This window comes from Rousettus aegyptiacus, unplaced genomic scaffold (genome assembly GCF_014176215.1).
Source record: "Rousettus aegyptiacus isolate mRouAeg1 unplaced genomic scaffold, mRouAeg1.p scaffold_m13_p_3, whole genome shotgun sequence".
Classification (NCBI taxonomy): Eukaryota; Metazoa; Chordata; class Mammalia; order Chiroptera; family Pteropodidae; genus Rousettus; species Rousettus aegyptiacus.
Window position 1 is genome coordinate 142,697,713 of NW_023416306.1, and position 21,818 is coordinate 142,719,530.

General features: G+C 36.8%; 2 protein-coding genes across 5 annotated transcripts in view; one reads left to right on the plus strand and one right to left on the minus strand.

Moving 5' to 3' along the window:
* PCNX4 (pecanex 4) overlaps positions 1-5,780 on the plus strand; it is a 40,734-nt gene extending 34,954 nt beyond the window's left edge. For 3 of the 4 annotated variants that reach the window (XM_016162405.2, XM_016162401.2, XM_016162403.2), the window contains one exon: positions 362-1,021. In XM_016162405.2, coding sequence (XP_016017891.1) covers positions 362-613 — 252 coding nt within the window. In that variant the 3' untranslated portion in view covers positions 614-1,021. Of the gene's footprint in view, positions 1-361 lie in introns of all 4 variants that reach the window. The other variant, XM_016162400.2, reaches the window with a different exon arrangement.
* Positions 5,781-6,064: 284 nt separating this feature from the next.
* On the minus strand, positions 6,065-20,810 carry DHRS7 (dehydrogenase/reductase 7). The gene is made up of 7 exons (XM_016162406.2): positions 20,600-20,810; positions 14,390-14,542; positions 12,702-12,808; positions 11,994-12,233; positions 9,370-9,492; positions 7,937-8,152; positions 6,065-6,244 (listed from the first exon to the last, which is right to left on the minus strand). Exons 1-7 carry the CDS (start codon positions 20,721-20,723, stop codon positions 6,203-6,205), a joined length of 1,005 nt encoding a protein of 334 aa, XP_016017892.1. The 5' UTR covers positions 20,724-20,810; the 3' UTR covers positions 6,065-6,202.
* Positions 20,811-21,818: the final 1,008 nt, after the last annotated feature.

Sequence of the window (21,818 nt, forward strand, 5' to 3'; positions counted from 1 at the left end):
CAGTGAAGCTGTTTTTTAAAAGCCTGTTGTCAATTGTCCACTTATTTATGACTTATGCATTGCTGAGGCCAAATGGGATGAAAGAAAATAAGGAAAGAGTAGTGAGATTTTGCTGTCTTGTTCATTGAGTAAAATGGCTGTCAAGGAATTTTTCCTCTCATACTTATTTAGAGTATTATAAAATAGAGGTAATTTCTTGATTCTGAAAAGACAAGCAACTCATGTTTGTACATTTTAATATACAACTTTCTGTTTAAATTTGCCTCAATACAATGGAATTTTTTTCCGCGTTTATAAATAAAATATAAAGGCCTGAATATAATCTTTTTTTTCTCTCCCCCACCTTTTTTATATTTTAAAGGGAGTTTACACTGGGAGAGTACTTACCCTTCAAGAATTATTGGTGCAAGTTGGGAAGTTAAATGCTGAAGCTGTTAGAGGTCAGTGGGCCAATCTTTCATGGGAATTGCTTTATGCCACAAATGATGATGAGGAACGTTATAGTATACAAGCTCATCCATTACTTTTAAGAAATCTTACAATACAAGCGGCTGATCCTCCCTTGGGCTATCCAATTTATTCTTCAAAACCTCTCCATATACATTTGTTTTAGAGTTCATTTTGTCTTGTAAATGTATTGTCATCAAATGTCTTTATTTTTTCATTCTAGAATAATATAATTTATCATAATTTGACTGAACTTCCTTCCCCTCACACAAGCCAGATGTCTTAGAAAAGCGAAGCTCTATAAAGTTAATTCTCTTAGCTATCTTAATTGTTTTTAAAAACCCAACTTTATATCTAACATAAAAGTTAGAACTGTTGGCCAATATTTGTGCCCTATGGATTGTGGTAGGCTTTGGTAAATATAAAACATTTGTATAAGACTAGATAATAAATTTTTTAATGCTTTCTTATGATAGGTGACTTACCTGACAAAAGTCAATAGCTATGTAATTTTTAGATACTGAAAAGATAAACATATCGGTGTTTTTAAGTTATAAAGGATGCTGTTGAAGGCTATATAATGTATATATATTTATTTGAAATACAATTAAATTTTATAGTATTTTCAAACTTTGTGCTGTTTTATTTTAACATCTAACATGGCCTGGTCGTTTTCATATAATTAGTTTATTTTCATATACTTTAATTCAAAAACCTTAACAATTTTTAATAACATCTATTCCCATAAAGTTTTTTCCAAGTATCCTTTTGATACATGTGAAAGAAGGAATTTACTACTCACAGAATTAGTAACGTTAGGGTAACCTGAGTATGTATGACTGCTAGAGGCCATTCTGTAGATCTGGCTCTTCTTTTCAGCTGAATATACTGCTTCTAAAGAATGACTTAACCAATAGGACTACCAGTTACTATCTTAAGGTATCTGAACTAAAAATAGAAAGAGATAGAAGAAAATTTTTCATAATACGATCAGGATTTTATTTTCATTCTCTAGCTGCTTACGAACTTTTTACAGTTACTTAAAGGAAGATGTACAATGAATATCACTTGAGACATGAATTTCTTCCACCTCTCATTTTATTTACAATTAAATCCATAGTAACTTACTAGGTTAGTAATACAGCAATAACATTCTCTTTAGAAATGATGGAAATTATTTGAAATGTAGTGATCAGATTTTTATTATTTTTCCGTTTATTCAATATGTGGAACAGTTCATTCAATACAGCAATGTTAAAGTATAACTTTTTGGACTAATTTTTAATTAATGAATTCATGAAGTTTTCTCGTTAGTCATTTTTGGGGAAGCAATATAATCATTAAGAAAGGCTTTTATATCTAAGTTCAGATCTTAGGCTTCTCATTTACATAATTGAGATATACTAGGTGGACAATTTTATGTATTTTTTGTCACATTTTCTCATTAAAACCACTGTAATTATCAGTTTTAATGATTGTGTAACATTGACAAACAATTTATTGCACTGTCTCCAAATAATGGACTTTTTAAGTTGTTTAAAGATCTTCACTGTTATGATGTTAACCCATGCTTTCCCTTTACCTTGCAGCCTCCTTTAAGTGTTCCCATGTCTCTGTTTCATTCATGGTCAAGTTCCCTCATCTTTAATTCATTTGTCAAGCCATCCAGTCCGGATTCCATTTCTGCTATTCCCCCAGATAAATTTTTTATTAAGGTTACTATTTACCATCATATCGTGAAACCAACTAGTTGCTTTTATGTTCTCATCTTATTTGTCCTCTAAGTAGCATTTGACAAATTTGACCACTCCTTGAATCACCTTTTTTTATTTCCTTCTGAGCTTTCCTAGAACATTACCTTCATTTTCTTTCTAGCTCCCTGGTTACTCCTCAATCACCATTGCTGCTTTTCCTTTTCTATATGACCTCTAAATTTTGGAATTTCTCAACAGTTGGTTCTAAGCCCCTTCCTCTTATTTTGTATTCACCATAGACAGTCTAATCTACTTCCAAGACTTAAAATATCAGTAAATTGATAGTTTAAATGTATGTACTTAACCTCTCTTCTTAGCACTGAGCCTATAAAAGTAACTTCTTATCTCTATCTAATATATTCAAAACTGACCTTATTGAATTTTTCCTAAAACCTGCTTTTCTGACTTAAAACTTTGAGTAGTGCATAGGTCATTCACACCAATCAACTTACAGAGAACAACTAGCAAAGCTGGGCAGAATAATATTTTTAAATTTGCTTAAAGTTATCAGAGAACCAAGAATATAATGAAGAATTACATCACCATGAATCAAGGCAACATGAAACTTAAGAGACCTGAGCCCAGCATTTGGACTGCTTCCTCTAGGAGCATTTGCCAATTCAGGAGGAGGTGGTTGAGAGTCTGAGAAGCTGAAACACGTTTGACAGCCTTGCTGCTGAGTTAGAGGGATAAAAATTGGAGTCCAGGGTTTTCATAAGAAGGAGGTAAGCACCCTAATAGCTGACCACACATTGGATTGGGACCTCAAGGACTATATTCCTAATATTAAGGGTGAACAAAAAAATAGATGCAATTTGAATCTTCTTAATTTCCAAAACTGGATTAAAGTGACCCTGGATTTCTAGTGTACTTAGCCACTACCCAGAGCAAATATAAATATACTCTAGACTGACCTTTTATTTTTATAACTTTCCATACTTAATGCTGGACTAATTTAAAATAAAGCACCTGAGGAGACAAGACAACATGATCAAAATCCAAGAGAAATGAAAGATAATAGGGACAAACCCACTGGGGATCCAGGTAATAGAGTTTTTAAACAGAGGCTTGAAAATTATCCTATTTGATACATTTAAAGATATAAAACATAAGATTGAAGGTCTCAGCAGAGAATTAGGAACTAGACAGAAGAATTGATAAGTCCCAAACTGAAAAATACATTCAAGAAGTTTAAGAACTCAGTGAATAGAGCTGATAGAAACTGGACACAGCTAAAGTTAAGACTTAGTGAACTAGAAGTTAGATCAGAAGTAAACATGATAGGAGAAATGACACAAAAGAATGGAAGTACAATGAAGATAATAGATTGTTACCATGAGAAGATTTAACATACAAATAATTGGAATTCCAGAAGGAGAGGCAGATCCAACATTTGAGATAATAACAGAATTTACCAAAGTTTTTAGGACCATCTCTGCAAGACCCAAGTATGATAAATAAAACCATGTGCCAACACATCATAAAAAATATTAAAAGGAAATCATAAAGTGGCCAGAATGACATAACAGACATTACTGTCAAAGGAGCAACAATTTTATTAAACTGACAACTTCTTGGTAGAAATTACGGAAACAAGAAATCAATGGAATATCTTAAATTTTCTAAAAGACAGTGACTGCAAACAAGATTCTATACTCAGCCTTTCCCCAAAAACAACTCTTTAAGAATAAATGTAAAGACACGTTGAAACAGTAAATTCAACAGCAGATTCTCATAAAAGGATATAAGTATAGAGTATTTTTCAGTCAAAAGGAAAAATAATTCAGAAGCTCAGGGATACAGGAAGGAATGAACAGTAAAGATACATATTATTAGTGATGATATAAAATAGTTTGGAAAATTCAGACATTAAAATACGTAACAATAGTATATAAGTTGGTGCATGAGTAACGTAGAGTTCTAGATCCTTATATTATCTAGAAAGAGGTTAAATGTACCAAGTAATTAAATTAGACTTTGCTGTATCATCTATATAGGATAACCACAAAAACAAACAAAACCATATAAGTGTAATAAGGCAAAAAAGAATAGAAAAACATCAAATTGTATACTTAAAATACATGGTTTATTGTACATCAATTATACTTCAGTAAAGGTGTTAAAAAATAGGATGTATATTAAATCTGCCTCTGAATAACTGACTGTGACTGAGGTCTCATGTGACGACTTATTGATACACCCAGTAGTTACGCAGACTAACCCTAAAGCCATAGCTTCCAGTGGTAACTGCTACCAACTCACCAGCTATTATTCTCTTGCACGACCCCATCTGTGCTTCATTTTCAGCAAAGGTGGAATGAATACACCATTTCCTTCCTATTTCAAAGGGCCATTTGAGGCAATAATTAGAAAATGCAATGTCAAACTTTAAAAAGTCAATATGCAAACACTTGGTTTCACAGTTCTTGACTATCTTTGACAAAATGAACTTCAACAAAAATCTCCCTTTCCATCTCTGGCTGCTGACAAAAGAGCCTACAGAAGAGAAGTTTTATTCACAGATCTAGCATGTATTAATCACATGCCATAGAAAAATACTATACAGTGAATTACTAAAAATAATTTATTTTGTTTCTCTTTGACCCTCCAATTGGTGGAGTAACTGAGCAAACTAAACTCATTTTTCTTTCATCCCCAAACCATGCTAATTTCAGTCACTGAGTTTTCATTTGTGACATTCTGGAGGCAAAGAATACCTAACTTACACAATCCCAACAAACCCTAAAATTGGCAAGCAATGTCAAGCACTGGAAATTCAATGATAAGTAAAACAAAATCAACTTGGATCCCAATCGCCTGCGGCCTTAGTCTAAATTCCATCCTTTAAAGGCTCAGTACAAATCACACCTTCTCTACAAAGAGCTTCCACACTTACAATCCCTTTTCTGAACTATTTGCACTTACAATCTGCACAAGGCCACATGGCATATATGTGCATTCTAGAATTGTTCTAACATATCTTTATTCCCCCAGGTGCAGTGTGTATTCAGTTAACTATAATTTCCATCACTGGTCATGCAAGAGCCCTCTTGTTTATAACATTTTATCCCCATACTACACCCCATTCTCCTCTCCGTCCTAAGCAACCATTAGAATGTGTCTAATGTTCATCTTTTCAGTTTTTCTTGCACAATGAACACTGCCTTCTATGCACATAAATTTAAATGTATGTAAACCAATTGTTATAGTTCATTTACTTTCTTCACTCATCATCATGCTTCTAAGATATATCCATGTTGCTATGTGTATATCTATCCTATTGCTTTTATTCTACCCCATGGTATACTTCCACCTCATATCACCTTCCCCCTTCCCCAAGGATAGCCACCATAGTGACCTCCAACGTCCTCAACAACTATCCTACAATTATTTTATATATGTATTACTTTGGCTGTAGCTAAACTGTGAACTGCTTATAAAGAACCATGATTTTCTTCTGTTACATACCCTTTGACAATAGTTAAGGAATATTTGTTGATTTTCTATTGTGGCCTATGCATGTTATCTACTGGAAGGTGGTGAAGATTAAAATAAAGTTAATTGTAATAACTAGAGTAAGGAGTTGCCAACGGAGTCTTCCTGAGCTGAGTTTTGCCCTTTACTAGCTCTGTGACCTTGGTGTCTCTTTCTGCATCTATAAAGGTTGATACATACCTACCTTAGTGTGTGCTGTTACGAGGACTAAATGAATTAACTACTACAAAGCACCTCAGTACAACAAATGGCATAGAAGAGGTGGTTAATAAATTATGGCTGCTATGAATCCTACCTGCTGCTTCAAATTATAGTCATTTGTACCTGTCAATTCTTCTAAGACAGTGTAAGTACTTTGGAGACAGAACCCATTTCAGATTTTCTTTATTTTGGTCATTATCCAGCACTCTGCTTCATGTCATATTCCATACATTTATGTTAGATGGATTACTATAGTTCTTTTTTCTATTTCTCCTTCCAGTGGCTTAAAAAATGTAAGTACTCCTTCAATCACGTTTTCTCTTCCAGAATCTAAAATCATCTGTATTCTGTAAAAGTGACAGTGACACAAATCAGTCCCTCCTTGTATTTACCCCAATTTTTGACAATTCTGTTTTGAGAAGCTATATCATTATGATTCACAGTTGAGAATCCTTATAAAACTGAGGCAAATGCTTAAATTAGAATAAAAATCATAGCTAAAATTCTAGATCTACACAAATATATCTATTGGGCTTAGCATCATTATCTCCACTATCGGTCATTTTGGAAATGCTGAAATCTCTATTATTAATCTTTTGGAACAGCTATCATACTGACGCTGACTTGCCTTAATAATTACAAAGAATCGGAGTATTTCAATTGAAATATTTGATAGATAACTCTAAAATGATATGCAAACTTTTAGTATATTGCTTAAAATGGAATAACACAACAAGGCAACTTGATACCCCTAAGATGTGACATTTCATTTGGGAAGACTGCATTTACTACTTAGAAGAATTTGCACTAAGACAAAAATTATATCAACCCAAGTATCCTGGCACCAGATACTATATCACCTCCCTAGAAGGTGGCCTTTCCCTCTTAACTCTTAACCATCACTGAGCACAATACCACTATTTAAAACTCAGATGTAATCTTTGATGAAACTGTACCTTTAGAAGCATGCCACACTATCAAGCCCCAACATTACCAAAACACTTATAAAAGCAAACTGGTCCACAGTACAAGTTGGTAGAAAATGTGTATCCCCACACCTTCATGATTTTTCAAGCTCTGGACAGGTTAGTGCATCATAGAAGTTTTAATAACCTTTAAGTCTCTTTAAGCATTTTGGTTTTTGCTTTTGTTAGTAATTCATTTTTACTGTCCTGCAAAAACTTGGAGCAAATTAAAATGTCTAACAATTCCTGGATTGCTTAAATAGTGCTAGGTTAGATAATGATATGTATGGTATGATCCCATTTTATAATTCTCTTTAGATATCAAACCCTACTAACTTATTTCTAAAAGAGGGTAGTAATAACTGAAAAAAAAAATACTTTGACAAAAACCATCCACAGAAATAACCTTTGTGTAATCATACATATAATATTTGGCTTAACTCATTACATTTCCTGTGCTGTTTACATATTAAATTCTTTCAATGGTTACACTCTTCTCAGAAATAGTTCACAATATTCCTCACTCCTCTTTAATAATGTGTGCTGAAAGAATGAGTGACCAGCATGTTTTCTTAGACATGGACATAGGCACATCTCACATGTGCCAAGTGCTTCCAGAACAAGTCAAAGCAACCAGTACTATGCAGTGAAAGTGCATCTGTTTTAAAAGCTCAGTAAATGTTTTAACAGAGGTAAGCACGAGGCTGAGGTTCACATCATTCTGGGGAGAAATGAGAGAGAAAGCCAGTTATCAAACTAAGGAGGTTACGCCAGAGCTGACGCTTGTAGGACGAGTAGGAGTCTGTGAGTAGAACGAACATCTGGCACACATACTGGTCAAACAGTAGAAGAAAAAAATGGCATTCTTTGATTTGACTTTACCTTGTATAGAAAACTTTCTCCAAGAGCAGTAGTAAAACAACAGACATGCTTGGGGGATAGAATCCCTTTTATATTTTGTATATGTATCATGAAGTTGGTGGAAGGTTAGTAAGGAAAGTTTTTAAGCACTAGAAAATTTCATACTTTCTTACAAGATCAATATGTATTAAGAAATATATAAATTGTTCTTACCGAATTTTTCTTAAAGTTACTAATCCTTTTCTTCCCTATTATTTTTATTATCCACCAGGCCAAGCTTGGTGTATATTGGCACAAATATGTTGTTAGCAAAAAAGGCTGCTCCGTAATCCAAGCCTCATTCAAATCATTGGCCATGCTGATTAGTATCAGCCGCACACAACGACTGGTCACCATCTTGAAAGACTGGTCTCCATTAGTACCTAAAGTCTAAGAAATTTTTGACAATTAAGAGAATGCTGAGTGTTTGTCTAAGGTATTTCACAGAATGTTTAAGCTAGAAAGGACCCAGCAGTCATTTAGTTGACTGAGTCCTTTAACGTGACTTCATACCCCTTAGGAATCCCCAATAGGTATTAATGGATGTCTATCAGCTCTTTGTCATATTTCAAAAAGCCTAACAAGAATCATGCACTTACCAGATAAGATTATGCAGCCTAATTAAAAGATGAAGCTTCTTTGCTTTTAATTAGAATTGTATCATTTTAATGTACTTAACAATAAGTATATATTCCTATAGTAATAAAAAATTTTTAACAAATTATTAATATATATATTTAACAAATGAAATTCTGTAAAAATAGAGTCCATGGGAGTCAAATGGAGATAAAAGATAAAAGTGATTTTTTGGTAGTAAAGAAATCTGGTACTGCTAACCTAGTTAACCTGCTACCATTTATAAATAAACTGAGGCCCAGAAAGATAGTAACTCATCTGTGTTTACACAGATCGTTGTAATGACCAGGTCTACATCCCAAGCACCTTGATTCCTATAATTGAGTGCTTATCCTATTTTATCTTAAAGCCTCCACAGACGATGTGAAAATATAAATTAAATCTGTGGACATTTATATAGAAGCAGTAATACCTACATTTGTCTCAGTATAAATCTTAATGGAAAAGAAGGAAAATTTCATGGTCTTTAAAGGGATTTTGTATTATTGAGTGAGAATGGATTCTTCACAAGACATTTGCTATTCATTTGATAAATTATTACTTGTAATCTGAGCTGAGGGAATCACAGACCTGGGTGAGGCTAACTAAAATCATCACAATTCAAAGAGGCTTCTTCTAAGCTCTTTCATCGTAATTCCTCTTTAAAAGCACAGTAAGATTTAATATACTAAAATTCAGCTACACAGAGAACTTTTCAGTATTGCTATAATTTGTGAATTGATAGAAACTGGGTTTTTAGATCACATCATGCTGGATTACTTATAAGTAGTATCTTAGCAATTTCTTTAGCCTGATTAAAATTGGCTGTCAAAGCACTATCACTTAACCTTAACAGTTTTCCAAATGTCATGAATTAAGTTTTGTAAATAAGTTTTAAGCAGTTCTAACATGAAAACCATGAGGCATAGTGATATAACACCAATATGTAACTACTAAACCACTCAAATTATACCCCAACTAAAAATGTTTACCTTTGTGATGTCTGTAGTTAAGCAATTCTTCTCAATATCTGATTGCACAGGTCCTGGGCAAATGTTAGAAAGTACTATACCTGGGTATGTGGTAAGTTCACTTCGGAGGGAATTTATAAAACCCTAATAAGCAAAAAAAAAAAAAGAAAGAAAAAGGAGGAGGAGGAAATTTTTTAAAAACACAAATATGTCTATTAGCATGAAATTACTTCAACATTTTATGAAGGATGATAGCACATTATTAAAGTATGTTCTGAAATGCCTGAGTAAAGGACAGGAAATGTAATTGTGCAGGCTTATTAGGCATTTTTAACTGTAAGACTGGACGCAATCTAGAACTGGCATTCATAGCTCTTTCCGGGTATGAATGGATTTACCTCTTTGGTAGTGGTGGCTCAGGCCATCAGTGATTTTTATGGTAAGCGCTGGACAGGTGAAAAACTACCCCCTGGAGATTCTGATACACCCTCCTTACACTAATCCCCATCTCCCCACTTCAAAAGGAGTACATGTTCTCTACTGAGCATCACTCAGGTTTGGTTCCTTCTATCCCTCCAAGTGGTCTAAAGTGCTCATATTGGGGGCAAGAGAGAGTAAGAAGGGATTAGTACTCAACAGAAACTCTCGCTGAGGAAGAATTCAACTTTTTCTATTTTATTAAAATTGAACAATTAGTTTCAGCCAACATCTATCTTTTCTGGGTAGTAAGACTCCCTAGACTTAAAGATACTGGCCATTTCTAAACCAAATACAGAGTAAACATCTACTTCCCCTCTTCTCTTCTCCTAAATTAGGAAATGTTCTAAGACTATACTGGTATATAAGCTAACTACTGAAAAGCCTAAACAGCTAATAGAGTACATTCATTTATAACCCAACAAAATTAAATAATTACTAGCCCTTAATGCTGGTCCCTAACAAACACAGCCTATGAGGGTTCATGCTGTCAGAGACTAATACAGTGCCTGACTCAGATGGATAGGGGGGAAAAGAGCTCCCTAAATGAATGAACTCCCATAGCCTTAACCTTCTGCTTCCCCCTTTAGCAAGAGAGAGGACACCGTGAGAGCCAATCCACACAGTAAAACCTCTCCTTGTTTGAAATCACATTTAGTATAGCATGTGAACTTTTCAGAGACAAACAAGCTCACTCTATAGCTCGCTAGGATTCAGGGAAGGAAATGTGTTCTTTCAAGAGCCTTCTGGTTCCAGTATTCAGCTACTAGTATATTGGGGCAAGAGAGAGTAACTAACTAGTCTCGACCTGCCGCATTGTATCAGAGGATCAAATCCAGTAACAGTGTCTTGAAGAGAAGGCATATTGTTTAACTGAAAGCATCCTGCATGTCTTATAAGATACTTGGTAACAAACAGATGGGGCAGCCACCTTCTCTTATCTAACAGCCTGAGACTTGCCCAACTGCTCTGCAGGAAGTGACTGATACCCTACTACAAACTATGAGGAAATCATCAATGTAACATTCCATTTCATCACTCTCATCAACTATTTGCTTCTTACAGCAAAAAGAAAATATCCTAAGGAACCAAAGCTTCAAATTTGATAAAACTAATGATCATTCGGCTATTGCATCTCATCATTCCAACACTGAAACATTCTATGTTAACTGACTTTCAGCAGCATTAATTATAAATTATGTATCTCCTTTAATCATTTGCCTCCTCTTAGCCTTATGACTTAATTTGTTCCATGTTATAGTTTAATAATATTTCTTCATATCTACTCTTAGCCAACATTAAAAATGCACTTGTTTCTAATATTCACAGCTCATAAGTTAAGCAACTCAAATCAAGCTGTTCTCTTAGCCTCTGCCTTGACTAGATTTTCTTCTTCCTATGAATCCAAGATAAAAAGAGTCAAAGCTAGCTCCAGTAAGGATATGAAGCCCAGGGCTAATCATCCAGTGGGCAGTTTCTATTTCTGACATGCTTTTATGTTTAGACTAGGTAAAATAAACCCCATCTACAAAGGGGGAAGGAAAAAGAAGTCACAGAAATGAGAAAAACTATACCCTAAAGTGTGTGTAGAAGAAATGAGGGGTAGACCCCAAATTTGCCATGAAGACATGGTAGAACTGAGAAGGCAAAGGGTGATATGTTGACTAAACCAGTGGCCTAACCTTTTGGACACCAGGGGCCAGTGCTCCTATGAGAATCTAATGCCTGACAACCTGAGGTGGAGCTGAAGCAGTGATGCTAACACTGGGGAGTGGCTGCAAATACAGATGAAGCTTCACTCACTTTCCCACTGCTCACTTCCTGCTGTGCATCCCGGTTCCTAACAGGCCACAGACAAGTACCAGTCCATGGCCCTGGGGTTGGGGACCCCTGGACTCGACTATATATTTCTTGAGAGCAAGGATCATATCTTATCTTTATATCCCCAGGATCTGTTGTAGTGCATGGTACAGTGTAGGTGCTCAATACATGTTTGTTGAATTAGGAAGACGTATGTGAGGCTGAAGTCTTTGAGCACCTTCTGGGGATGTCTTCTACCAAAGGTCTCCTTGGATCTCTGCCCAGTTCCAATGACCTCCTGCAATAATGACATATCCCCCATACGCACTTAGGTCAATTCTATCAAAGTTGAGTTTGAGCAGCCTTACCCGAAGAGCATGTTTGCTGGCACAATATGCAGTAGAAAGGGGCGCATAAAAGACTCCCAGGATGCTATTTATAGTAATAATCTTTCCTTGCTTCCTCTCGATCATGTGAGGCAGAACACACTTTGTCAAGGACATTGTCCCTAAGTAGTTAAGCTCTATTAGCTCTCTGTAGACATTCATGTTGGTTTCCAAACACAAAGAACGATGGGATCTTCCACCATTGTTGACCAGAATATCGATCTAGTAAAATAAAATTAGAAAAGGGGCATTTTGGGGTGACCCATAAATGGACTGATGGAATACCTAGGGATGGTTGCTTATATTGCTAACTTGAAAAACCACTGGAACAGAATAGCGTATTTCCAGAAGTCTGCAATTAAAAGATAAAATAAAAATCAGAATTTACCTATAGACTTAAATTCCTATTTTAAGTGACTTTTTATGGAAAGTAATATATCATAAAAATAAAAGGCACAGTGAATTTTTAGGTCCTTTTGTCCTACATGCAGGAATACTTGATAAGGTATGAAAAGTACTAACTACACAAAGCCGAAGACTCAGATTAGGAGGCCCAATTTATGGGCCTTGATCCCTTGATCACACTGCCTGGATCCATTTGCCTAAAGCCCTTTGAATGATAGCACTACAGATGGGACTCTCTTTTGCAGCTACTTAAAAGGAAGACTTAAAATTCAAAATGCTACTTACTTTACCAAACTCCTGAAGAACTGCTTTGGTAGCAGCTTCATGGGAACTCACATCCTTCAGATCAAGAGGCAAAACAAATATATCTTTTCCTTTCAAATTGCCATTCTCTAAATAAAGACACTTAAAAATTAGTGTGGAAATCATTTCTACTCGCATTAACACCCACCCTACAACCAGACTTGGCAACAAACTCATTTCTACAGGGTGGCCCTATGGAAGAATTTCTTTCAGTGACCAAGAAGAGGACTGGTGGTAAAATGGCAAGATCCTATTGGATAAAATGTTGGCTGGGTACACAGGAAGTAAAATGGCTCTCTTCACTTTGTATATAAATAGTTTAACATTGGAATAGACTCTAGAAGTCAAGATTATAATACATGCTTAAGAAAGCAAAAATTTTAGATCATTTTCATTAGAAGTACATTTGTTTTATGGTAGGTTCGCAAAGTTTAGCTTCCCTTTTACACGCATTAACAAATAAAGACTACTTATGCTTAAAATCAGTAAGAAGCTCAGAGTCTTCCAGTGACTCAACATATACATAGAAGTTTCCTTCTGGAGGATAAGGATTCCAAGAGGCAAACAAGGAAAAAGATATAATCCTGAAATTCCCAACCAACAAGCTATACTATACTGTTCCTTTATATTTCTGTTCATTAAAAAAAAAAATGAAATTAATTTTCTTGGCCTCTAACCTTGAAATACACATATTGCCAATAAGAAAAACAAGCAAGTAGAGAAAATACAAGAGGTATAAAGGCTTCTTGCAAAAGGAGTAAATTTAGAAACATTTAACTGTTTCAAAAGAAATAGAAAACTTTGCACCAGTGATCTGACAGATAAAAGGAAAACAATTAGCCTCATTCCATCTAAGAAATGCTAATATGCTTCATCTCTGCTAGTGTAGGACCTGCAAGTCTCAAGAACAGAGGAGCAACTAGTGTAGGACCTGCAAGTCTCAAGAACAGAGGAGCAACTACCGTAAGTAGAGGCCCAGGGCAGAAATGCCAGAGGCTTTTGAAAGCAATATTGTGAAAGAGGCCTTGTGGCTTTGGTAACCAACTCTCATTTTCAGGTAGGTAGTTCCATCAGCACACTATTACTTGATGCTGCTTGTAAATGTGAACATTACAATAAAACCCAAATAAACAAAAATTAATTGTTACCCTATATATGAACATGAAAAAATACTATCGCGAATTGTACTTTTTAAATTTAATTCCCTTCCTGTTCTTTTATTCTTTTTAACAAAAATCTTATACCATCCCATATGACTTTAATATCTGATATTTTAGCAAAATGAGTCAGGACCCTTTCTAATTTAACTTTTCTGGTTACATATGTGGATATCATACATAAGAACCAAAATATTCTTTCTCTAAGATAAAAATATAAGGCATTTGGTTACTAAAAATCCACCGGCATTTGAGAGAATTGGTGGTCACTCCCTAATGCCAAGAATCAGTGCAGAGGCAAAAAAATAAAAAAAGTAGAAAGGTAGCAGAAAGAGAGAAGAAAAAGGCAGAAGCAGCTAATTAAGAGAATGACAAAAGTACTTGGAGCATTTGGAACCAGAGGGTACCGCCCAGGAAAACCCACTTGGGCCTCTGAAATTTCCCCCAGCTGAATTTGAGTTTGGATTCTGATTTACTTCCAGGAATCATTGCTATTGTTTTAGATTTACTTACCAAGGCATTTTCTTTTCACCCTTTCCAGTTCATGTACTCTTCTCGCTGACAACACAAGAGAAACTTCTAGTTTAGACAGCTGGTAAGCCAGTTCCTCACCAATTCCACTTGATGCACCAGTCACCCAGATCACCTTGTTGGTCAGCTCCCGTTCTATTGAGAAAAGAGTGGGGATTGAGGAGAGAAAACAAACTATGAATTACACACATAATCAAAGATCAGTAAGAAAAAAAAAAGTGTTTTAAACAATACCTCTAAATATGAAGATAGAATGTGTAGAGCTTAAAATTTTTAATATCCTATGTTTATGGCCTCGATTGTGATAATTTCACAGGTGTATACTTACCCACAAACTCATCAAGTTGTATGTATTAACTACAGTTTTTTCTGTGATAACTGTATCTCAATAATGCGATTTTTTTTAAGTTTTTAAATTAAATACCCTAAGAAAACAACTCCTACCCAAATAAAAAAGAAAGCATGAATACAAATCATACTAGTAATGGTTATCACACTATTTTGTGTATTCCAGACTCTTGGATGATTTTTCCAGGCTTTACTTCAAGGTAAGCCTTATAACTCCACTGTTTCAATTCAGAGCTCTACTTACCTCTGTATTTGATCGAGAAAAATAAGGCTAAGTAAATAGAAAGTCTGCCTAGACTTTCCTTTCTCACTTTCCTTCTCCATAAAATGAGAGACTCAGAAGATGGTCACTTAAGTTCCCATCCAGTTTTCAATTCTATTATTTTAATTCCCTACAATGGAAGTATTGATAATGATGAATCTGAATATGTTAATTTCTACTCTATGGTATGGTGGAACCATCCTGGAAGTTTAAAGTCATGTTTTCCCTATATGTCAATCATACCCAGTGCCTATCAAGTAAAGGTCATTTTGTAAAAGTGCTTTCCAAATGCCTATGCTTTCACCTTAGAAGAACCCAGTAGTTCACCCAAGGTAAAATGCATATGAGAGCGAGATAAAATGCTGTACTCTGCTTGCCGAATTATGTTTTTAAATACTGTAAAAACATTACAGTAATAAAGCAATGACAAGGGTTTATTTGCCTTTGATCCAATGAAAAACTCATCAGCACTGCAGAAGATAACAGCCACTCTCTCTCTGAATTCATAGAGCCACTGAAGTGCAATGTTCTTGTGTGCCATATTTATTAAAATATGTTATAAAAAATAACAAATAAGGTATCAACACACACACTTCTGGTTTTTGATCAGAAAAGTTAAAAATCAGGACACAAGTTTACCGCTTTAGTTAAGCAATTCTAAAACCTCCGTCGGGTTGACAGTACACGCTCTAGAGACTGCCAGCGTTCAAACTCCAGCTCCACCATACACAGCAGTGAAAGGCTCCTGTGTGAGAATTTGGTGCCTAAATTTTCCACAACAAGAAAATAGAATTAATTATAAAACCTCCACAGAACTGTTGAGAAAACGAGTTAAAACGCGTGAAGTTCTCAGAGCAGTGTCTGACACATATTCAGTGCTTAATAAAATGTCAAATCTAACAGTTGCTAAATTGTTTAACAAATGTACTTTTCAGCAGCAAAGCACAGAATTATTCAATAACTTATCAGTTCCAATATCTCTAGCAAGGGGCCGTGGGGTTACTAGCTATAATGCCTTAACACTTATTCATTACTTCCTATGCGTTGACACATATTACCTTATTAAAACTCTCACAAAAAACCTTATGAAATAAAAATTATCTCATTTTATTAAAAAAAGGAAACTTAGGTTTACAGACATTAATTTGTCCCACTAGATTGTAAACCCTTTTAAGGCTGAGACCCTGGTATCCTCATGCCTACCACACTGGAACATAGACAGGACTTCATAAACTACTGTTGAATAAACACCCAAGAACACTAGCAGAGTTGGGATATGAGCCCAGGTATATCTAGCTCCAAAGCCCATACTCTGACCACTAGTGTGTGGTGCCCGCATTTTAATATGATCAGTATTTTTAGACCCAACTGTTCCTTAGCCATTCAGGAAAATGGAATTTGTCCTCTGGAAAGAGGTTTCATGTAAATATCTGAACTAAAGATAGAAACGTCCCAAATATTATGTCTAGGACACAATGCTTTCCTATCACATGATATGGTATCATCATGGAAAGGCACCGCTGAGCCACAATCCTGAAGAACTTCCTCAGGAATAGCAGAATGTATATTCAGATAGTCATTTATTCATTCATCAACTATTCATTGCTCCAAAGTTCTGCAATACTCAGACTTTAGGGTAAATATAGTTTGTTTGTAACTACTTACTAACTAGCATAGAACAAAGATTTCATTTTTACCCAGATATGCAAATATTATTTAAATCCAATGATGAAAACCCCCAGGCTCACGTTCACACCCACCTGTAGTTCTGGCATCTTTCCTCCCACCCTGGAGAAAAAAACTTTTTTATTTAGCACCAACTTTTGTTGACCAGTTCCACAGAATCTGACACCCTCATGGCCTTTGTTTAAGAGCCTCTGAAAGCAGATTCTCAGAGTTGGAAGGAAACATAGTTCAACCCCCAACCCAGTTTGGGAATTCTCTCCTCAGGCTATTGACTAGTCTCTACTTAATTCCCTCACAGATTGAGGAAGCTAGTTACTTCTGAGACACTCACTCCTTTTTTGGGCCCATCTAATCATTCAAGGGGTTCAAGGATTCTTTCTTATAGTGATGTAATACACCTTCAACTTCTAGTGACTAGCAGCAGTTCTGCCTTGTGGCATCAGAAAGAATAAATCAAGCCTGTCTTACACATGACAATCCCTTATTTATTTGAGGAGAGCTGTTATGTCCTCCCTAAGTCCTCTTCTCTCTTGCTTCTCCAAATAAACACCTCATCTTTCTGCTACCTGCACTCAGATGGAAGTAAGAGTTACACTAGGGGCCCTCCCCAGGGCAGCCAAAATGAAAAATAGCCTAGACTTATCCGTGGGACCTGACACAACACCAAGGCAATGACAGGGAAATTTCCAACATAGGCATGTACAGGACAGCTGGCGTGACCTAGAATTCACCTCTGCTTCATTATATGAAGATTATCATAACTTTACACTGCCATTTTAACCCCCTATGGGGAAACCAAGTGCATTATGGGTATATGGAAGCTCAGAAAGGTTATACAGAACACCTACCTATCTGCCAAGGCTTGTAGGGGAAGGGCAAACCAAAGCCTTGCCAGCAAAATCAAAGATCCCAATGCACTTGGCAGCCTGCTCTCTCTTCTAAGTACTTTAGTAAACTTCAGGGATGACCGCTTTGGCAGCCTACTTTCTCAGATGAGAAGTATATTTCGTTCTCAATAAAGCTAGCTTGTATCAGGTTTCCTCACCCTTCTACACATTACCCTGTGCACAAGCTCTAGTTGGCGAACGTCCCTATCGAAGAGAACTAACCAGAGCAGGACACAGGATTCTCATGGGGTCTAAACAATGCAGAGCGGGGTGAGCTGACTAAATTGCTCCTCTTGTCCCCCGGAAGACAGGCTCCGTGAGGGCCTAGACAGGGGCTGGATCAGTCACTGCTATGTCCCCAGTGCCCAGCACAGAGGGTAACACATTCAAGCAGGTGACAGAAGACATCTGCTATTGTTTGCAGTTTGCTGCTTCAGATATGAAACATCTCCTAGGCTTGCCTAATTATTTCTGGCAGTCACTTCACAGTTGACACCTATTGAGGTTCCTGTCAACTAAAACCTGCTTTTCCCTCACATAAACTGCTGTTGAGACTTGCTACCCTGGACTTGTGCCAAGAGCCTTTCTCTGGAATATCTACAATTAGTCATCCTGCGTGACAGAGGTGAGAAAGAACTTGAGTTCTCACTGTATGTCCTTTTGTACTTTTAATTTTCTATTATGTGAGTATATTGTCTATTTTTAAAAGTAACAAAAAGTAATAAACCTACTGAGAAGATAAGGAGGATAAATTATTTTTCACCTTGATAGAGTTTGCCCATCTTTCTGGTCTGAGCTGCCTGGCGAATCTGAGTCTATCTCCATGTTCATTTAACTTTTAGTCATCATTGCCACCCTCCAGGAGTCCTTTTTGTCATTTTCTCCCTAATAACTCTTCCATGGAATTTTAATTCCACAGATATACTGCATATCTGTTTACGTACTGTACTTAAATCTGTGCTTTCTACATAAGGAGTTCTATAAAGTTTACTCTTCAGTCAATGCAGGTTTAAGAATGGCTAAATTTAAAAATTAAGTTTAAAATTAAATTAAAAACTATTAACATTCAACTGAATTTTATGACTGTATTTGCTGAATAACTTTTAATGTATTTATTTAGATAGATGGTAATCAGAAACATGCAAATTAGCAAATTATATAACTACGTAATAATAGCAATATGTTAAAAATTCTTCAACAACTTTTGTTTTTCCAATAAAATACAAAGATTGAAAAAAATTTAATAAATTTCTTAAAATTTGTTTAGTCACCTGAACTTTTACCTTTTGCTTGATACGTGAAAATAACTTTTAATTTAGCTGCTAAATATTGTCAAACTTTTTCCTTTTCGGCTCCTGACATAATTAATGGGTTGAATAATTTTTGTAGAATTAAATAATAAAATATAAACCATTCTTATATAATTCTCAAAGTCCAGGTTAACACAAAAGGACCAAAGATCAACCAGTAGACACAGTGAATCCTGTCTGCTGAGATGGAGCTAAAGATTAAGAGAAAGTCAGCCAACCACACTACTTTACCAGAGCACTGACCTTGGGTATGTGTAATGTGTTTTCTATGAACTCAATAACATCAGTATTGCACATATTACGTTCCCCCCACTCCCCCCCAAAAAAATCCATGTGAGAAATGCAATACTGAGGACAAAGATTTTGAGGGTAGGATTGAGCTGTACATTTCTTTTTCAGTCCTCAAGAACCAATTTTCACCCCCATGGAAGGTACAGGCCCCATTTTTTAAGCATATTATCACTTCCAAGCAAACCTTCTCACATGATGAGTATTTTCATACAGGAAACTTAGTCCAAGGAAATCCCACTTCCCCCAGCCATTATGAATTCAAAACCTAGCTTTGGGAAGCTCTTTAAATTTCTCTGAAAATTAATTTTCCTACCTGGAAAATATGATTAATAAAGCCTACTTCATAAGAGTTGTTCTACAGGACAAAGGTTCATGTGTAAAGGGTGAAGCACAATGTTTACTAAGCACTTAAAGTGTGTTCTGTAAATGAGCATCAAATAGTAAGCAGGGCACAGATACAAGTGAGACAAGGGGCGATGCTACTTAGTATATCAATAGTGAACTTGGTCCAAGCGATTGCCAATCCATTTCCTTCTAGGGTTATAATCCTTTCTGTTCCAATGAGTGCGTGGGGGGATAACTCCAATTCGCCTCGAGAAAGAAAGGGTGTTTTAACTGCTCTAACTAAAAATCACTAATCAGAAGAGAATAAAGAGCCTTTAAGATTCCATACTAGGCTCATTCTATAAGAATAATAATTAACAGTTTCAACATGAGAAATAATTACAGAAAGCAGTGCCTGTTCCTTTTGCATTCTGATTAAAAGTTTGCCTTGAAAAATAAATGTTTCCAAACTCTACTCTCAGACTCCCTGATGCCAGGGGACATAACTCAACCTTATCTGTACATCCTTTCCACCTGACGTAAAACCTGAAATGTTTGTACTTCTTGCCTCCCCCTCTACCTGTATAAGCAGCCCTCATTTTTCCAAGTCACAGGCTTCTTGGGGCTCTGCTCTCGGGCATATCTTCTGTGTGGCCCAAATCAAAACTCCTTTCCTAAATTTACAGAGGTTCAGGCCTTCTTTTCGTTGACAACCTCAAATTTTGCTATTGCAAAACTCCAGGAGAGTGAGGAGTGAAGTATAAACAACTTCAGGGGGTAGAAAAACGGAGCTCCAGTCCTCAGAAGCAGGCTCCCTTACAAATCAGGTAGACTGCGCGCCACCTTCCGATGCTGCATCAGAATCTCCGCGACCCCGGTAAGAATTCAGGGCCCTGAGGACGCTCCGCCGATTCCAATGCTCTCTTACTCTGGCAACCAGCTCCCCGACCCGCAGCTTCTGAAAAAGGCTCACCCTGCCGCGTGGAAGCTCCACGCAATTCAGAGAGATACAGGGGCAACAGAGACTCGGCCGCACGGAGCCCGATCTCCCGCCCTGGACGAGTGTGCTTCTAAAGGTCCTCACCTGGGCGTCGCCCCTGCCACTCAGCCCACAGCAGGGTTAGGTCGCCATCGGCTCGCGAAAAGTACAGCAGCAGCACCACAAATGCGAGCAGCCCCAGCAGCGCCAACAGCAACTCCCAGCTCATCGCCGCCGCGTGCCCCCCGTTCCGCCTGGAGAAAACGAACAGCGCAGCAGTGCCCGGGGATCAGTGGGGCTGCACCCCGCCCTGCGCGAATGCGATCAGTGCCTCCAGGCTCCTCCCACTCCTGTACAGCAGATGGGAAGCCTCTCCCTGGCTCCGCGTGTAGACGTGGGATGAGTCAGCACGTCGCGCCAAGGCAATTGCTATGCAATTCCTCCCTGCATGTGCGCCTAATAAAAGGTTCCAGTAAGAACAGAAGGCATGGACGACTTAATTCCTAGGTGATACTCCTGTTGGGACGTTAGCCACAGGATTCATAATAGCAAGAATGATTCTTTAACAGTTGTTATGAGGACAAATAGTTTTCAAAGCTCTGATTGTGTCAGCAGGAAGAGCACAAATACTTCAACCTATGGACGAGGCCTCTTCCTCATCTTTCTTTTTTAGCAAGGCGAATTGAACAAACCATCAAATTATTTTTTCACTCCGCCCAACCGAATTAACCCAGTCTCTGAGTTGAATTGGCCGCCTGTCAACTTAAATTGGGAAATCGCATGGCAAATAACCCTTGTCCTGTTTCTCAAAGGGCAGCTTTGGCCAAGCCCGCCCCAGACCACTGGTGCTAGGAGCATGGATTGGGGACCTGAGGCAATCCACATGAAGTCTGTAGCTGAACCTTCTTCAGAGACCCTGAGTAAATTATTTCCTTATCTGTACCCACAAAGGATATGTAGGAAGATATAAATGGGAAAACGCCTGTGTTGGGGACAGTGGCCTTGTACACAGTAATTATATTTATCCCTTTGTAATTGTTACTATTAATTATCATTATTAATTATTTATTATTTCTATTATCATTTCTTAAACTCCAACCTGAAAGACAGGGACTTTGTTTATAAACTGCTATATTTTGCACTTATAGACTTCCTCTTGCACGTGAAAACAATAAGAATGTTCAAATTGTGATGACTCAGAAGTTATTGTGATATGGTTTCATAGCTCATAGGAAGCTGTGAGCTAGCTAAACTTTGATCTTGACTGATTATTTACCCCAATTACAACTTACAATAATATTGCTCTAGGGTTGCCTTCATAGAT